General features: G+C 36.0%; 1 protein-coding gene and 1 long non-coding RNA gene across 2 annotated transcripts in view; one reads left to right on the top strand and one right to left on the bottom strand.

Annotated features, from left to right (window-relative positions):
• The window catches only part of iars2 (isoleucyl-tRNA synthetase 2, mitochondrial), a 102,085-nt gene that overhangs the window by 62,345 nt on the left and 25,162 nt on the right, over positions 1–14,578 (bottom strand). The window contains exon 13 of the mRNA XM_048535559.2: positions 612–714. Within this exon, the coding sequence (XP_048391516.1) occupies positions 612–714 (103 nt within the window). The remainder of the gene's footprint in view (positions 1–611; positions 715–14,578) is intronic.
• Positions 2,795–5,875, top strand: LOC125454614 (uncharacterized). Its single transcript, XR_007248059.2, has 4 exons — positions 2,795–2,962; positions 3,077–3,135; positions 3,592–3,881; positions 5,309–5,875. It is a non-coding gene; the product is annotated as an uncharacterized LOC125454614 (long non-coding RNA).

Here is a 14,578-nt window from a genome sequence, read left to right as displayed (position 1 = left end):
ATAAAAACAGAGAAGTTAACAAAAGTCCTTCAAAATTTACAGTTCCTCTACATTCATATATATCAGTCTAAAATGTAAAATTTTAAAACGGTGTGTGGTTACAAAGTTGAATTGGTGCTAGGCAGAACATAAGAGAGGAAAGACAACGATTCAACTCGGTCACCTTCAAACAAAATATCTCTTGGGGCAAATTTAATATATACCATGAACTGCTGTGTCATATTACTATATGAAATCATATTTCAATTGAATATTAACCAAACGTCTCAAGAAAGGTGGTGCTTTTTCAGTTTGCAGGAGTCTTTTCTGAAGCGGTGACACATTTTAAATTTCCATACATTTACTTTTGAGCCATTTTTATGATAATTTGGACATATCTAGTGTAGTCTCATTTGTTCCTTTTTAGGTGCCTGTAAGATAATCATGTAAGGCAACTACATCTTGTGCTCTTTTCCTTTTATATTAAACCAAGCTTCCTAATAAGTAACTTTTTGTGTAATTTACAAAGATGATACCCAGGATATCCTCTTAAAAGTCTGCACAGTAGTTTGAACGTTTACAGTTCTTCTCGAAATGTGAATGGGACTATGACCTCTTCAAAGAGTACTAACCTTTTTTAAAATTTCCTTCGTCAGGAGCTGGTCCAAAGGTAGAGTCCACCAACAGTCACTACCATGTTCTTTCATCAGTTTGATAAGATGCTTCCCTGTGTATCTGTGTGGGAAGTTACACCTGATTAGATAAATTATAGCCATCTTGACAAACAGCAATTTACATTAATAGGAGAATGGGGAAGCTCAGTTCTTAAAATAAGTGTTACTTTATTTATTTGATTTTCAATATTAGTGACCTGTCTTTCCTTTTGGGCGGGGGGGGGGGGGGGGGGGGAGTTGAAGAGGGATATTGGATTAGCTATAACAAAGTAGTTTTTAAAAATGACCACAATGCAATGCAATAGACACGTAACAAAATCTGTATTTGAAAGCAATAAGTGCCTAAACGTTTGTGATTAAAGTCAATAATTCTCAGCAAAGGATGAAAAAACTCAAGCCTCAGTCATTTCTTGATAAAAATACAGCTGTATTTATAAAAGACAAGTTGCAACTCCTTAAAACAACACTATGGATGATGTTTTAACACATTAAATTTTTAAAAAATTAATACAAATGAAAACACAAAGTAGCAGAGAAAATCTTGGTATGTCTAGCAATATAGAGAGTCATACAGCACAAACACAAACCCTTCAGTCCACTTGTCCATGCTGACCAAGTTTCTCAAACTAGTCTTAGCTGCCTGCGTTTGACACACACCCCATCTAATCCTTTCCTATTCTTGTACTTGTCCAAATGTCTTTTAAATGCTGCAACTATACTTGCATTTATCACTTCGTCTGGCAGTGATAGATTCCACCTATGAACCACATATAACACAAAATATGGAAACTGCTCCCTCCTTGTGTCCTTTTCAAATCTTACTTCTCTCACCTTAAAAATATGCCCTCTAGTATTGAAAGCCCCTACCCTAGAAATATTACCTTTGCTATTCACCTTATATATACCCCATGACTTTATATGTCTCTGGGGAGAAAACAACTGTTAGTGTTAGGGGTCCGACATGACACATTAGAACTGTTCAAAGGGATAGTCATATTGGATTTGAAACATCAACTCTGACTCTCTCTCCACAGATGTTGCTAGACCAGAGTAGTTTTGGCTTTTATTCAAAAGTTATTATACGGTTGCTCAATTGATTGATTTTAACAATTTGTAGGTGAATGACTTTCGAGTTTAAATATCACCCATTTAGTGAGTTTTGCCAACACTGTTTTTATTTCAGATTTCCAGCATCTGCAGTATTTTATTTTTATTTGTGTTTCTTTATTTTCAATGCAATAATCTAAGTAATGGCATGAGGGAAAAACTTTTTTTTTACTGAATAACATACTTAAAGCATTACCGTGAATTTAATTACATTGAAATTAATAACACACTCAAATAGGAACACAAGATAAACCAAAAGGAAAAGAATATTGTTCAGCAGATCAAGAAAGATTTTTCCCATTCCTTCCCAATTCCCTTGCATGAAGTGTCCCTTTGCTTCCTCAAGTTGAGGGTTCACAAAAAGTGGCCTAACTTTGCACACCTCGAAGGCACAAGAAGTCACCCATTCCAAACAAATAGACCTCATTGCAAATACAACTAGTGACAACATCAGTGAGGAAATAAACTCATCTACAAGCCCACAGTGATGGCATAACTTCATGACATGGTTCTTTGTGATATTTCTGAAACAGCTTCCATTATTTCATTCACTGACAAGTGACAGTCATGACCCTGCCCTGCTGGCTACTCAATTTCTGTTTTGGTTTAGCTCCCTTTCCCTCCCTCTGAACAGCTGCCTAACTAACAAAATAAATGTTTTAATTTTATTCTACACCTTTATTTGTTTTCAAATGTATTAAACTGAAAGGAAAAATAGCTGCTTTCACTTTGAAAAATCCAATGACTTTTCATTTTGGCCAGTGATGCAACAATTTACTGAAATGAAATTATGTATCAAAGATATTATTTCAAATTTCTTCCTTCAAAATATTTGAATTCATGTTAGCTACACTGGGTGTACGAAGTAACTTTATTAAATATTTGCAGTCTGGGTAATCATTAACTCACATTTATTAACTTCCACATCAGCCAAGGTCCATAGTACTTTTTTTAGAAAATACAAAAGTGAAATTTCTTTTCCATTCCTTTCCATTTGATGCAAAAACTCCAAGCAATGCTTGCAGCTAAAGAAGAATTTCAGCTGTATTTTATTTTATTACTTCTCAGAATGAGGGGATCAGTGGAAAGGCCAGCGTTTGTTGTCCATCCCGAGTACAGGTGAACAATTCGGCATAATTTGCAAGAATAGCTGGGTCGGCAGCTGTGGATCAACCACAATAGTCAAATAGAGACCAGATGAGGTAAAAACAAGTTTAACCTCTTACGTTACAGAATTTTTTTTAATGCAACCAACAACTTCATCGTCACTTTTACTGATGTCATTTACTTTATTTCCTCATTTCCTTCCAAATTAGATTCAAAATCTCAGCCTGCCATGGTTGGATTTAAGTTCAAGTCCTCTGAAGTATGCACAGTAAGTTTTGAAGTAAATTTCCTTAAAATGCAAGATGCGTTATCAGAGTTCAACTGAGTAGATATTGTCACAATGTTGATAAAATCTGTTTGTAGCAGGTAGGGAGTCTGTTGCATAAGCATTTAAGAACTTATACATCCAGTGTTTAAAAGTTGCAATGATAATCTAACTGTGCTATAAAACTTGAAGCTAAAGCAGAATTTAGTTATAGACCCTCGGTACAAATATTCAATATCTAAGTTTTAAAACGCTGCAAAACTAAATAAGATAAACTACAGAAATATGTTGGAAAAGATAAAGCGCATTTTTCAGCAAAATGCAAGGTTTATGTAGCCAACAAATTGATCCTTTTGATTTAAGTAATTAGCTGATATGAAAAAAAACTTGGCCATTGATGTATAGGCACAGATGTAGGTGGAGTTCTAGCGTTACATGACTTGCACTTGGTTTCAACAGCAAACGGAATGAGGTAATGCAGCTACCATGACACCAACCAATGAGTTGAGAGATCGATATTGACTGCGCAGAATGCTTATCTACTTGGGTAGAAACACTGCTGCAATAAACTGATGACTTGCAGATGGAAGTTGCAAGTATATTACTTATGGCCTTCCTCATGAATATCTCTCAAGGATCGAGAGTAGGGCCATACAGACAAGATAACTTCCAACAACAAAGTCCTGCTGCTTCCTTCCCTGTTAATGTGGATACACAAGTCGCTACGCAAATCCATTCTTCTGAAACAAGTAAGTTCCATGAAAATTTAACAAATTTCAAAGAATTGATTTTGTTGCATGTGACAAGTATTTTACATGTGTATATTAAATGAGAATGATAACCAATGATAAACTTAAATATAAGTACAAGAGATGTGAGAAGATCCCAGCATAAACTATGGTAAGATTGTAAGTTACTTTTCAGATACTGCTGCTGACTGTAGAACAAAAAATACTCCTTTCTTGTTTCTTTGATTGTAAGCATTACCTATTGAAAACAAATTAAGGTAGTATAATACAACATAATAATTCTAATAATAAGTTGCTATAGTCCTACCAGACCATAGGGCTGCTCTCTCTTTAGAGAGACGATTGGTGCTGCTTTAACTTGAGGATCACCACACCTGAGGCAAGAGGAGAGGTTCAGAAGTCGCGCGCTTCTTAGTAACCTCAGCCGTGTGGGAACTGAACCCATGTTAGTGGCACACTTTGCATCTCAAACTGGTTAGCCAGCCAACTGAACTAACCCCCTCTATTTTAAAGGCACTTCATAAAATAGGAAGACTGTGTTAACGTATATATTACTAACTTTCATTTTACCATAACATATTTAAGCTCCTAAATGCCAACAGGAAAAAAGTGAAAAGGTTGATGATCGGTTCAGATTAATTGCATTGTAATTGTCTCATTTATGTACCATATTTAAAAAGAATTCATTGATTTTACGACACATATGTCACTTGAAACATTATGTGCATCTTTTGATGATTTAAGGCTTAAAATTCCCTCACTGGATTCTAACATGTTATTCTCAAGAATTAATTTTACTTCCAAGTTTGCTTCAGTTAAAATCTAGTTAATATTTGAAGAAAAATCTCAACTCCATTCCAACAAATTCTTGAATCTCTTATCGTGTCTCAAAGATTGGTACAGCCACATCAATCAGCCAACAACGCTTGTCCCTCTCGTCTTGCAGTTTTCACAGCTTAGTAGCAGACTTGGTTTTCAAAGTCCCTAAAGTATGAATCACCATATCTAGAGTAGGAAACTCCATCACTCTTAACACAAAATTCTTTCTGGGATCTATTTCATTTCATTTATTTTGCTGAACTGACTTTACTTCTGATTATCTGACATTATGTTGTAGTCGTATTTAAGACTTAGCATCTGTGAGAAATATGTGGCTGCACAACTTTCTTTCTCTGGGCTCTCAATTGAAATTCTTATTCAAAAGAGTTTCTCCTAAGACTCCAAGTCATACTGAATGCCACTGAAACATCTTAAAATTTAATGTATGCTGGACAGTCAAAAGAAAAAGCTAACGCCTCTGCAAAATAGTACTCTTTTCTATATTACCAGTGACTTGTTACAGATTACCATTTTCTACAAATAAGAAGTGTGTATGATAACATGCTAATCTATTTTAAACTGTTGATAACACTGTGTTTCTGTCGTAGATCAGTTTTAGCAACAAAAGGAACAATTCCATTGTCATGATTGTGGAAGATTAAATTCACCTTGAAAAAAGCCATTACAAAAACAAGAGAACAGCAGTGTGCATCAGGTGTAACAGCAACTCCATTTGGATGGCACTGGCTTCCAGTGGAGCTGCTGTTACTTTCGATGGGCACTAACATATCAAGGATCCCTTTCCTACTGAAGCCACGCTGTTTCTACAAATTAACTGACCCGGTATTGTTGTTGATTTTCCATAATGTTATGGTGTACAGGACTATGACCTATGAATTGACAGCCAGTGCAATTATAGATTTGCCTGTCAGTTCTATAGGCCACTATCCTGTTCGCTACATATTATACAAAGGTTCAATCCACACTTTGGGAACACAATTTACGTCTGTATTTTCTAAACTTTAATGAAGTAATGATCTGAATTTATTCCACAGTAACTATTCAAATGAACTTCTGTTCTTTTGCATGTTAAAAAAAAACATGTTTGTAATTATTATTCCAAATACCTTACAACTTGTTATCACAAATAAGTATCCACAGTAATAAAACATAAAAGCCACAATTTCGCTTTTTGAATAATTCTTACAAATAAAGCTAACACGATAATGGGTCTAACTTCAAAGGCTGCAGATCAAGATTTTTGTTTAAAGAGGATTTGGAAAACAAGACAGTAATGTCTCATTTCTCATGCTTCACATTTTAGCAATCTTGGAGAGACAAGTATTCGAACATACAAAATACAATTTAAAAAGTATTATTTAAGTAGCAACTATATATATCAAAATTCAAAATTTAATGCGACTACAAAGTTAATATATCACAAGACACTTTCCAAAACGATTGGTTTCTGTGCAGATAATACTTTTACTTCTCTGAATTGAATTCATGATTTTTCAAGTTCCAAATTTGTCCTGTTCACCAAGGCAACACTAGTGAAAGCTTCTGAAAGGTGGTTCATCTGTTTTGTCTCCACAAGTACACTTGAGAACTTCAGTAATGCTAAAAAGAAATATTTTGCTTTGCACTCACCAGGACAAATGTAAAAATGCCAACTTTCAAACAATGTGTATTGCAGGATAGCTACAGAGTACTAACTTTTTGGAAAGTTAACTCTGATCGGCTAAGATGTTGCCATGGAGGAAGCAAGTTCCACAAGTTCCTGAGTATTTCAAAAATGACATTGGTTTGAACATATCCCTTATGCTGGCAGAGAACAGGCCCCTTTGTACAAATCCATATCACTTCCACCAAGTAAATTTGAGCCATATTACAAACAGGATTGATCATCCTGGATTAGCTGTCACTGTAGCTACCTTGAGAACTTATGAATCAGGTCACACACAAATATTTCCAAATTTCTCAAGTGTAGAATTGTTTAAAAAAAAATTAGTAAATTGTATAAAACTTACTACCCAAAAACTTACTTTCCTCATTTATACTGGTGTCTTTAGCCAATAGAAATCTGATCCAATTACGTTGTTAATAGTTTAGATTCTGTTCTGTATACTACCGTGGGAGGGCCATTTTAAAACTACAGCAAGACCATGAAAGCTGAAGCCAATAGTGACTCTAATATAAGACACTTTAAAATAATTATTGGAAAGGACGTCCATGTAACAAAGACAGGTTAATAGATTTGAGAGAGAAAAAAATGAATTTGAGGTGCTAAAAATAGAATATTAGATGATGTTGGATATCAATATTGGCAAATAATGATGCAGAACGGGTAAGGTTACAAAATAGGTGGGTTCTCAGCCCATCATCTCTGCACTGGCTCCCTACATCAGGAACTTGCCTAGTTTTATTCCCAGTCTTGCAAATGTTTTCTCTTCATGTAACTCCCCAATTCCCTTTGAAGACCTCAATTCTATCTGCCTCTACCATACTTTCAGGAAGTACATTACAGGAAATGACCTCGCACTGTACAGAAAAGTTTTTTTTCCTCATGTTGCTGATATTTCTTCTACAAATGACTTTAAATTAGTGTCCACTGATTCTTGAATATGTCAGCAATGGAAACAGTCCTATTCACTCTAGACAGACGTATGATCTTGAGCTCCATGGTCAAATTTCCTCTTCATGCTCTCAGCTCTGTGGACAATAGCCTCAGCTTATCAAATCTAACCTCATCCTCTGCCTTATCCTTGGAACCTCCCTCATGAATGTTATTTGAATCTTTTTAATGCCTTCAGATCCTTCTTAATTGAATGATGTCATTAGAAACTATAATAAATGACCTGTACAATAAAAAAGAGAATTAAATTGACTAATTAAAAAAAGTACACCCCAGACCCGCGTCAAGGGAGAAATTGGGCAGATACCACCTCAGATTTAATGACGTCTTAGAAAGAAACATGGGATATCATAAGGCTACGACAGTAAACAACATGTCAATATTTAAGAAGGAAAATGGAGCATGTCCAATGATCCATAAATCACTTAGTTTAATGTTGGTGGTAGGAAATATAACAAACTATCAACTGAAAATGAGAGAGTAGAAGAATGTCTAGAAGTCACTGTAATGAATAGTCAGCATGCTTTCCAGGAGCAAAAGTCTTGCTTGACCAATCTGATTTATTTGAAGAGGTAACAGAACAGACAAGGGTATAGTAGTAGATTCAGTTCATCTGGAATTTCAGAAGACCTTGCCTAAAGCACTAGATAATACATTAACGAACAAAGGTCAGAGCAAGTGGAAACAGGGAACAAAGAGATTGTTAGCTAGTTAGCTAGGCAGAAAGCAGACACAGTAAAAGCAAAGAAAAGCTGTTCAGAAGGACAGATGGCAGGAAAATGAGCACCGCAAAGATCAGAGCTCTATAAGGTAGTTGTTGCTGTCAAGGGTAGAGGATAGTTTTGAGTTAGAACAAAGTAAAAAATGCTTACAAAAGCATTTAAAAAAACTAGAGAAAACCAGTTGGGACGTTTGAACGTTAAAGAATAAAGAATTGCCACAGAGGTCCTCCTGAAATTTTCAGGTTAAATGGAATGATTTTAAAGCTCATCAGACATTTTAACTTAGCATGGGAGGATGAAGACAGAAAATTGGAGTAATGCTGAGCTTTTCCTGTGATGGTCTACATCTGCCAGAAGAATGGTGCAAGCAAAGGGGTTGCAGATCCCCTCAATAACATGTATTCCTGAACCCCTCTCAGGAGAAGGGACGATGACATGGGAGTTACAAAATGGAGTAAATGAAGGTATAGTCAAAGAGAATGGTCTTGGGAAGGCCACAGGGGTCAGTACTGAAACAAAGAAAGAAGTTACAAGGTACACAGCCCTAGATGTTGAAGTATCTGCTCACAACAGGTTAAAGAATGAAGATCAGATATGTTGGAGTAGAAGATGCTGCATGGAGAGTCATGAAAATTAAATAAGTATTACTATAGAAGAACACATGATGCAGTGATGATACCTGAAGACAATGCTAAGGATTTAAATCCCACAAAGGGATCCGCTGGAGCTCTGTGGAACTCTAAAGTCAACAACTGTATACATAATGGCTGTAAATAGAAAGGTTGTAATGTGTAGCCCAGTGAACTAATTACTTTCCCAAATCTAAGACACGGATGTCTTAAATGTGGATCTTTGCCAGATAGCCAAAGATGAAGTAGTTAATTTTAAGAGGGAAGGCAGCTAAACAAGGTATTTACAGGTCAATTGTATTATCATTTGTTGGATAGGAATAACGTAAAAGCAAGGAAGATGATGCCAATTTATTGGATTAAGTGAAAAGATTTAAGTAACTTGTACAAATTTCAGATGGGACGATTATAGCTCAAAACCTCAGAATTCATTGAGAAGGCGAGCAAACTCACTAAGTCAAGGATTTGCAATGCAGGACGGATTCTGATACTTTGGGTACCAGTACTTGACAAAAAAATGTATATTACTGGACAAGATTAAGGGAATTGAAAACTGGACTAAAAATGGTTAGATAAAAGCGAGAGTAGGAGATAAAAATAAAAAAAAATACATTTCTGTAGAAGTTGGGGTTCTGAAATAAAACCAGAAACTGCCTGAAATTCTCAGCAGGTCATGTAGCGTATGTAGGAAGAGAAACTGAGTTCACATTTTAGTTTAATGACATAGACCCGGATGGTGTCTGACAAACTAAATATCTCAGTCAGTTACAAAGAATTTTTTAAAAATGGTGGCAAGCGAATGCTGTCACAAATTGTTCAATTGCTACATCATGCTGCTCAGTAAGAGAGCAAGTTGATAACAGGATTGGAATTATTTGCTTGCATGAAGGCTAAATACCAAAATGGCTGATAGAAATCACAGTGCAGAAATAAGCTATGTATTTTCACTCACTGATGAAGCTAGAAACTGTGACGTGAGTGAAAAGTAACAAGTATCAAGTATTCAAGACAGTAAGTATTTATATGTACAATTATAGCCTATAAAATATAAATTTTCAAGAACAAATCCACTGAGCAGTTTAATATAGGGAGGCAAATAAACTTATGAAGTTTTTATAAATTCAAAACTTTTAATGTATCCCAAAGGATTAGAGAATGCATTTCCCAATTCAGCAGTCCAATGACTTCCACCTTTTTCTGCAGCCATGTAGAATGTTAGTCATGACAAAGAGCTGATTGCACGATGACCGATCAAAGTCCAACAAAAGTAGTCCAACAGCATTAGTGCATTAATGTATGGACAGATCCAGGTCAAATAACAAGATTACCAATCTAATTGGAACATTACAAATCTTAGATGACCTCATAATAGTGCTTCCACTTCTGATATGTTTTAATATGTCAGAATACCATGGTGCTTCACATAATGAATTACTCTTGAACTGCAATGATTGTCAGAGAGCCATTACACTGAACAAAAATAAACGAGAACTACGGATGCTGGTAACTAGAAACCAAAACAGAAATTGTTGGAAAAACTCAGTAGATCTGGCAGCATCCGTTATGAGAAAGCAGAGTTAACATATCAGGTCCAGACGACCTTCTTCAGAATTGTTTGGAAAATTGTAGGTACAAAACTCATGTATTACAAGTACACAACAGAGTAAAACTGTCTTTAAGCATTAACTTCAAAAGGACATCCATCTACATTTCCATTAGCACACTTTCCTTTATTTCATATTATTTGGCCGTAACATGACAAAGCTCGAGAGAGTGAGGGGGGGGGGGGGGGGTGCGAGAGAGAGAGAAAGACAGAAAAATAACATGACAAGATTGAAACAGAGATGTGTATAACAAAATACAAGACAGGACAGTAAAGGTTATCTGAATAATGGAAGTCAAATATTTTAAAAGAAATCAAGTCTGGAGATATTTTCTGAAATGGAAAACAGGAGTTCCAATCTTAACATGGAGATTGAGTCAATGAGTAGACTTAAAGATAAAGGAATCATCCAACTGAGTTGATGAATATCTTTATGAAAGAAACTGCCATGAACTGACAGGCTTGCTACATCTCAAAGATGTTACATTTCCATGACGACAAAAATTTAGTTTTCTGCATTTGGAGTCAGGGTAAATAAAGTCCAATAAGAATCTAACACGTTCTTCCAATATATGGCATGGTGAGTTGTTTCATATTGCAAACGTAAACCTTCTCGTCAAAAACAAATTCAGTTGTGAAATTTGAGATTGTAAAGTCTGATAACTTTTGTTTACCCATGGTGTGAAGAGATTTATTTGTTCCTGTCCATTGTTCTTTAAGTAATTCCATAGAGGCAGAACTTCTCACATTTGTTTGGCACATTTGCTCATTTAACTGCACCTATAAAAGACTACTTTTGAAGCATTTCTGCTTACATTTTACCATAATATATTCAAACTCCGAAATGCCAATAGGAAAAGTGAAAGGGTTGATGATTTGTTACATTATCTGCATTGTAATTGTCTCATTTATACGCCCTTTGAGACAAGAATTAATTGATTTCATGATACATATTTTGTCACTTGAAACATTATATGCATCTTCTGATCATTTCGGGTTTAAAATTCCCTTACTGGATTGTAACATGCTATCATGGAATGTATTATTCTAAAGAATTAATTTTACATTGTGCAAAGCTTGCGCAAACAAGAAATACAACAACTCGTGCTTACATAACACCATCAACAAAAGCCTAGTATTGAAGAGGATATTGGGTCCAATGAGCAAAAAGGTCAACACCGCCAGTGTTAAGGAACGCCTTAAAGGTGGAAAAGGAATAAAGAAATGGAGAAGAGTCAAGAAAAAAATTCAAGCTTAGTTCTTTTAAATGAAGATGTCACCTCCATGGAGTGATTCGAATTAGAGGATTGCAAAAATCCAAACCAAAGGAACACTGACTTCATGGAGAGTGGTAATTACAGGAGCTTACAGAGCTAGGTGAAGACAGAGGTCACTTAGGGACTGTGAAAACAAGGAGAATTTTAACCTTAAGATATTGCTGAACTTGGAGCTGTGGTTGATAGACAAACAGGACTTGGTATAAGGCAGGATATGAAATGAGCTCATGTTAATTGACGATGGAAGGTCAGAATCTAACATGAGTTTGTTTGAAGAGTCAAATATAGAATTAACAAAGGCAAGAAATAAGACAATAAGAGGAAATTTGCGGATGAGGTTTATTTAGATTTCCCAAAGTTACTTAATAATGTGCCACACCACAAAAAGGTGTTGATAACAACAGATTAGCATTGATGGAGAACTGGTTGGCTGATAGAAAACACAGAAAGCATTTTGGATTGGCAAGATGTAATGTGTCGAAATGTCACAAGGATCGGTACAGGGCCTCGACTATTTATAATCTACAACAGTAACTTTGAAGAAAGGGCAGAATGCACAGTTGCTAAATTTGCAGATGTCACAAAGATAGGTATGAAAATAATTTGTGAAGACACAAAGTGACTGCAAAGTTACAGATTAGAGCAAAAGTATTGGCAGATGACATGTGGGAAAACATAAACTTGTCCACTTTAGCAGGAAGAGAATCATAGCATATTATTATTTAAAGAGAGAGAGATTGGAAAACTCAGACACAAAATTATCTAAGTATCTTGGTACATGAAGCATAAAAAGTTAGGGTGCAAGAAAGCAAGTGATTAGGAAGACAGGTGGAATGTTGCTGAATATTGCAAGGGATGGAACATAAAAGTAGGGATTCTCTACCACCCTTGTACACAGCATGGTTGGGCCACATACAGAGGTGTGTAGAGTTTCAGCCTCCTTGTTGAAGAAAGGATATACCTTGCAACAGAAGCAGTCATTTGACTGATTCATGAAACAAGGGGGTTATCTTATGGAGCAAGATTAGACCTTAAAGCATTTCAAGTGAAAGGTGATCGTCACATAATCATGATGGTATAGGAGGCCATTCGACCCATCATACCAGCTCTATCTTTTGTATTAGTACTATGACATGATGACATTTTCCTGCTTTTCCACATTACCTCACATTGTTTTGATTCGAATAATCATTTAACATGCTCTTGAATGCCGATTGAACCTGCTTTCATAACACTTTCAGGCAGTGAATTCCAGACCTTAATACTTGCTCTCTGAAAAAGTTTCTTATATCACATGTGCTTCATTTGAAAATTATTTTAAAACTGTGTCCTTTTGTTCTTGACCCTTTTACAAGCGCTAACAGTTTCTCCCCATCTACACTGTTCAGATCCCTCATGATTCTGAAAACCTATATCAAATCTCCTCTTATCCATCTTCACTTCAAAGAAAACAGTTCCAACTTCTCCGAGCTATCCTAAAGTATCTCATCCCTGGAACCATTCTTGCAAATATCTTCTGCACTCTCTCCAATGTGCTCACATCCATCCTGAGGTGTGGCAACCAAACTGGACAATTCTTCAGGATCAAAAACAAAATTGCGGGAGAGGATCAGCAGGTCTGGCAGCATCTGTGAACGGCTCTGTGTTCTGAGGGTTACCAGACCTGAAACGTTAACTGTTTGGTTCCTTCACAGATGCTGCCAGACCTGCTGAGCCTCTCCAGCAATTTTGTTTTTGTTCCTCATTTACAGCATCTGCAGTTCTTTCGATTTTTATTTGGACAATTCTTCAGCTGAGGCCAAAGTAATGCGTTTTGCAAGTGCAGCATAATCTCCATGCTCTTGCTCTTTATGGTAGAATGAATAAAACCTGTGATATTATATGCTTTGTTACTGGCTGCCTTTCTACCTAACACCTTTAATGACATATGCATTTATACATCAAGGTCTTCTGCTCCTGCACAATCCTTTAAAAAATACCTTTTATTATATGCTGTTTCTCCATGATCTTCTGACCAACAGGTATCTCGTCACACTTCCCTGCATTGAACTCCATCTGCCAAATTATCAATGACCTTTTGACGTTCTATACTATCCTCACAGTTTACAAGCATCCAAGTTTGAATTGTCCACAAACTTTGAAGATGTCTCCTGTAGACCAAGATCAAAATCATTTAGTTATCAGGAACACGAAGAATCTCAATATCAATCCACTGGCAACTCCATCACAAACTTCCCTCCAGTCTGAGGAATATAAATTAGCCATTATTCTCTGTTTCCGACCACTCAGTTAATTTTAGACCCATGTTGCTACTGTCTTTTTTATTCCATGAGCTCTAACTTTGCTCATGAATCTTTTGACACAGCACACTAATGAACACCTTTGCAACTCCATATATATGTTATGAACAGTATCACCATCATCAATCCTGTTATCTCTTCAAAACTTCCAATTAAATGATATTCCCTTAAGAAACCCACGCACACTCTTTAATCAACTCACATTCATCCACATTACTGTTAATTTTATTCTCTGTTACTGTTTCTAGTTTCTCCAAAGATAATCTGACTGATCTATAAAGGCTGGGCTAATTCTTGCACTCTTTTTTATATAAGTCATAATGTTTGCCATTTTCTAGTCTTCTGACACCACCCCCGAGTATAAGGGCAACTGAGAAAAATTATCAGTACCTCCACAATTTCCACTCTCACTTCTTTTAGCATCCTTGGATACATCTCGTCCAGCCAGTGCCACGTCAACTTTAAGTATCAATAGTTTATCCAATACCTCTCATTTGAACTCTTCTAGTAAATAAATTTTCATATTTCCATGGTCTCGGTAAAAAAAAGAAAATAGTAATTTCGTACCTCAACTGTGCACCTCCTGCCTCCACGCCCAATTCTCTTTTTCAAGTCTTAAATAGGGTCTACTCCTTTTACCAATCTTTTATTAAAGATGACAGTAGGACTCCCTTTAATGTTCACTGCCAACCTCTCTTCATAATCCCTCTTT

The sequence above is a fragment of the Stegostoma tigrinum genome, chromosome 9 (genome assembly GCF_030684315.1).
Source record: "Stegostoma tigrinum isolate sSteTig4 chromosome 9, sSteTig4.hap1, whole genome shotgun sequence".
Taxonomy (NCBI): Eukaryota; Metazoa; Chordata; class Chondrichthyes; order Orectolobiformes; family Stegostomatidae; genus Stegostoma; species Stegostoma tigrinum.
The sequence above is the reverse complement of the archived record's forward strand: the minus strand, read 5'-3'. Positions and strand labels throughout refer to the sequence as shown.